The sequence below is a fragment of the Belonocnema kinseyi genome, chromosome 10 (genome assembly GCF_010883055.1).
Source record: "Belonocnema kinseyi isolate 2016_QV_RU_SX_M_011 chromosome 10, B_treatae_v1, whole genome shotgun sequence".
Classification (NCBI taxonomy): Eukaryota; Metazoa; Arthropoda; class Insecta; order Hymenoptera; family Cynipidae; genus Belonocnema; species Belonocnema kinseyi.
In genome coordinates, this window is record NC_046666.1 from 3,956,734 (window position 1) to 3,962,104 (window position 5,371).

Below are 5,371 nucleotides of genomic sequence, written 5' to 3' on the forward strand. Positions count from 1 at the left end.
TTTATATTTTTTGAACTGAATCTGAATCTTTGAACCCTTATCATTTATAAAAGTAAAAAAAAAATATTTTGCAGTTGAAAATGATTTTTTATTTCGAAAAATTAATGTTAAAAGAATATTTAAAAAGATTTAGAAATATTTACAAAATTATCAAAAATGAATGAGGAAGATTTATGAAATTTATTTAATTTCGAAAGATTTTAAACAAATTAAAAAAAATTGGGAAAAATTTAAATCATTTTAAAAGATGTTTAGACGTTCTGAAAAGTTTTAAAAAATAATTTTAAAAAAATTGAAACAACATGTACATTTTTCAAGATTTGGAATAAAATTTTGAAACATTTTTGAACTATTTAAAATAAAAATAATTTAACTTTTAATTTAAGAACTGGTCACGTTATAAAAAAAATTTAGTCATTCAATTTTTAATCTTTCTAGTTTAAAATTACTTAAACTCGTATAATTTAAAAAATTTTTTATTTTAGAGAATTGAAAATAATGACGTGGATTTATATTTTTTGAACTGAATCTGAATCTTTGAACCCTTATCATTTATAAAAGTAAAAAAAAATATTTTGCAGTTGAAAATGATTTTTTACTTCGAAAAATAAATGTTAAAAGAATATTTTTAAAAGTTAGAAAGATTTACAAAATTATCAAAAATGAATGAGGAAGATTTTAAGAAATTTATTTAATTTCGAAAGATTTTAAAGAAAATAAAAAAAAAATTGGGAAAAATTTAAATCATTTTAAAAGGTGTTTAGACGTTCTGAAAAGTTTTAAGAAATAATTTTAAAAAAATTGAAACAACATGTACATTTTTCAAGATTTGGAATAAAATTTTGAAACATTTTTGAACTATTTAAAATACAAATAATTTAACTTTTAATTTAAGAACTGTTCAGGTTATAAACAAAAATGTAATCGTTCAATTTTTAATCTTTCTAGCTTAAAATTACTTGAACTCATTTAGTTTTGAACATTTTTAAATGCATTGATTGATTCTTAAATTTAGAAATTTGAAAATAATGACGTGGATTTTGATTTTTGGAATTGAATCTGAATCTTTGAACTCTTATCATTTATAAAAGTAAAAAAAAAATATTTTGCAGTTGAAAATGATTTTTTATTTCGAAAAATAAATGTTAAAAGATTATTTTTAAAAATTTAGAAAGATTTACAAAATTATCAAAAATTAATGAGGATTTTAAGAAATTTATTTAATTTGGAAAGATTTTTTAAAAAACTAGAAAAAAAAATAGGAAAAATTTGATTTATTTTAAAAGATGTTCAGAAGTTCTGACAAATTTTAAGAAGTTAATTAAAATTTGAAAAAATGTGAAACAACGTGTAAATGTTTTAAGATTTTGAAATAAAATTTTGAACAATTTTAAGGATTTTTTTAACTGTATAAAATAAAAATAAATTAACTTTTAATTTAAGAACTGGTCAGGTTATTAAAAAATGTAATCGTTCAATTTTTTTATCTTTCTAGCTTAAAATTGTTAAAAATCATATATTTTTGAATATTTTTAAATTCATTGGTACATTTTGTAAATAAAAAAACTTTTAATCCTAAGTTTTAAGAGTTCGACTTTAAGTGCTTAAATTTGCAGCTCAATTTGTATTACTTCAAATGGACAAATTTTTGATTTGAGAGTTCGATTTTTATGTTTTATTGACCCTGAAAAATGTTTGTGAAACGGGAAAAAATCGGGATTTTTTTTTTTTTATTAAAACGGCCACTCTGATTAGTTTATAAAAAATTTAGCTTGATCATAAATTTATTTATTTAATTTCGTACTTCAGCTTATTGAAGAAGTTTAAATCGCTCTTTGGCGACAAACTAGAAGTGGTTCGAACTCATCAGCAGCAAGAAAATCTCAAGTTTATGGCGCATTTTAAAAGGAAATTCATCATTCACAATGGAAAACGAAAACAGAAAATCCCGAATAAAGTGGAATTTTATCATCTAAGGAGTAACGGCAGTGCCTTGTGCACAAGACTGATTCAAATTCCACCCGATGCCGTTTTACTAAATTCTGCATTTTGGTAAGATTTTTTTATAAAAATAAATATTTAACAATAATTTTTTTGATCGATGCCACTATTTTTCCCCCTATTTTTAAACAAATGGCATTATTTTCTCGTAATTGGACTGAAAAATGACCGACAATTTCATTAAAAAAAAAAGGAATTTACTTCTGATTTTAGAAAAATGCAACTTTTCATTATTTTAATAGTTTTGTTGAATTTATAAAAGTGATTTCTCTTTTATCTACAAACGGAGATTTTTCAGAATCTGGAAAACCTGGAATTGTCAGGGTTTTTTTGTTTTTAAGTCATAATTTAACTTTTTTTTTTTTAATATTCGATTATTTTTTTATTGTCAATAAATTTTTTCAGCTGAATATTTATCTATAGCATCTTTTGAATGAAAATTGATATTTTTGGGTCGAAAATTCAACTTTTAGTTTGAAAATTAATCTTTTCAAGTTTAAAATCGAAAAGTTTTCTAAATAATTCAATTTGTTAGGTTGAAAATTAGTTTTTTTTTTATGTTGAAAATCAATTTTTTAAACTGAAAATTTAACTATTATATTTTTGATTAAAAATTGATCATGTTTAGTTGAAAAATCAAGTATCTCGTTCAAAGTGCATGTATTTTGTTTAAAATTTACCATTTTTTTGGCCATATTTTCTCAAATTTTAAAAACAAACCTTCAATAGTTAAAAATTCAACTAATGTTAGAAAGTCGTATTTATTCGTCGAATTAAACTGTTCTTGATTAAAAATTTAAATATTTTTTATGTGAAATATCAGCTACTAAATTTTTCTTTCAGAATTCATCTTTTTTTTAATGAAAATTTTATTAATTTGTTAAAAGTGAAACCCCTTTGTTACAAACTACTTTTGTTGTTGTAGGTTCATCATTTAAATTGAAAATTCTATCATTTGGTTGAAAACTGAGCTTTTTTTGTTAAAAATTCATTTTTCCCTTGGTTAAAAGTTAATATTTTACGGAGAATTTAATTAATATATTTGAAACTTTAACTATTTTGTTAAACAATTTTTTTAAATTAATTTTAAACTTAAAATGTAATGATTCCATTTAAATATTATATCACTTTAGTTAAAAAACTCATCTTCAGCTTAAAATTTATTTTTTTTTTCTGAAAACTTAACTATTTAATTTTTGTTTGAAAAATTATCTTTTTTAGTTAAAAAATCGTAATTTTTGGTAGAAATTAATTTTCTTGTTTATAAATTCATCTTTTTAGTTTAAAATTTACCTATTTGGTTGAAAATTAATCTTTTAGTTAAAAATTTGATTATTACTTTTAAAGTTTCATCTTTTTTTTAGAAAATTCATCTTTTTGGTTTAAAATTCAACTATTCCAGTTGATGATTCATCATGTTAATTAATAATACATCAGTTTCATTAGAAATTTTTTTTTAGTCTTCTTCAGTTAAAAATTAAACTATTTTGTTGAAAAATTCATTTATTTTGTTAAAAACCCATTTTCTTTATAGAAAATGAATCTTTTTTTTTAATTCATCTTTTTTGTTGAAAATTCAAATAGTTTAATCAATTATTCATAATTTTATATATAAATTTAAATTTTTGATTTAAAATTTAATTAATTTAATTGAACATTCCATCATGTTAGTTAAAAACCTTAGTTTGAAAATTTAATTATTTTTTTTTAAAATGTTGTTATTTTTTCAAAAATTATTCTTTTCAACTGGACATTTAACTATTCCATTTATGGTTAAAAATAGATCTTTTTTTAGTTTTAAATTCAACTATTTGGTTGAAATTTTGTGTTTTTGTTTTATTAAAAATCCAAATATTTCGTTAAAATTTCATGTATTTAGTGTAAAAATCGTCTTTTTTGGTAGAAGATTAATTATTTTAACTGAAAACTTGACTATTGCATTTTTGATTGAAAATTTATCGTTTTTAGTTCAAAATTCAACTTTTTTTATTGAAAATTCATCTTTTTAGTTGGAAATTTAACTATTACAGTTGAAGATTCATAATTTTTTAAAATAAAATTAATGTTTTTGGTTTAAAATTCAACTATTCCGGTTGATGATTCATCATGTTAATTAAAAATTCATCAGTTTGATTAGAAATTAGTTTTCTTAGTGAAAATGCAAATATTCCAGTTTTTTATGGGAAATTGATCTTTTTTAGTTAAAAACTCAACTATTTTGTGAAAAATTCATGTATTTTGTTAAACAAATTTTTGTTCATAGAACATTGATCTTCTTGTTGAAAAATTCATCTGTTTCGTTTAAAATTTAAATATTTCAATCAATTATTCATAATTTTATATGTAAATTTAACTTTTTTCTTTCAAATTTAACTAATCCAATTTAATATTCCTTTTTCTTTTTGTTTGAAAATTCATTTTTTTGGTTTAAAATGCAACTTTTTCAGTTAAAGATTCATCATTATAGTTGAAAATTTCTCAGTTTTATAGCAAATTTAATTATTTTGTTTAAAAATGTTATTATTTTTTCGAAAAGAATTTTTTTTAACTGAACATTTAACTATTCCATTTATGATTAAAAATAGATCTTTTTTAATTTTAAATTCAAATAGTTGGTTGAAAATTGGTATTTTTTTTTGTTAAAAATTCTAATATTTCGTTAAAAATTCATGTATTTTGTTGAAAAACTGTCTTTTTTGGAAGAAGATTAATGTTCTTGTTTGAAAACTCATGTTTTATTGTTGCAAATAAAACTATTTGGTTGGAAGGTAAACTCTTTTCTTTAAATATTATCAGTTTAGTTAAAAATTTTCTTTTTCTGGTGAGAAATTAATTATTTTAACTGAAAATTTAACTATTCCATTTTTGGTATTATATATTTTTAAATTAAAAATCCAACTACTATTTGGTTGAAAATTTGACTTCTTTAGTTCAAAGTTCAACTATTTTGTAGAAAATTCATGTATTTCGTTAAAAAATCGTTTTCTTTATAGAAAATTAATCTTGTTTAAAATTTTATCTTTTTTGAAATTCAAGTATTTCAATCAATTATTCATTATTTTATATGTAAATTTAACTTTTTGGTTTAAAATTTAACTATTTCAATTGAATATTCCATAATTTTAGTTGAAAATTTAACTATTTTGTTAAAAAATGTTTTTGTTTTTTTTTTGTTGAAGATTTTTTTTAACTGTACCTATAACTATTCCATTTATAGTAAAAATAGATCTTTTTTAGTTTTAAATTCAACTATTTGTTCGAAAATTGTTCTTTTTTAGTTAAAAATTCAACTATTTCGTTAAAAATTCATTTATGTTGTTGAAAAATCGTCTTTTTTTATAGAAGATTAATGTTCTTGTTTGAAAATAAA

The 5,371-nt window shown here is 19.8% G+C and overlaps 1 protein-coding gene across 2 annotated transcripts in view; it reads left to right on the forward strand.

The window, feature by feature from the left end:
- LOC117182166 (protein flightless-1) overlaps positions 1 to 5,371 on the forward strand; it is a 100,601-nt gene that overhangs the window by 78,261 nt on the left and 16,969 nt on the right. For both annotated transcript variants that reach the window (XM_033375216.1, XM_033375217.1), the window contains exon 18: positions 1,810 to 2,052. In XM_033375216.1, the coding sequence (XP_033231107.1) occupies positions 1,810 to 2,052 (243 nt within the window). The remainder of the gene's footprint in view (positions 1 to 1,809; positions 2,053 to 5,371) is intronic.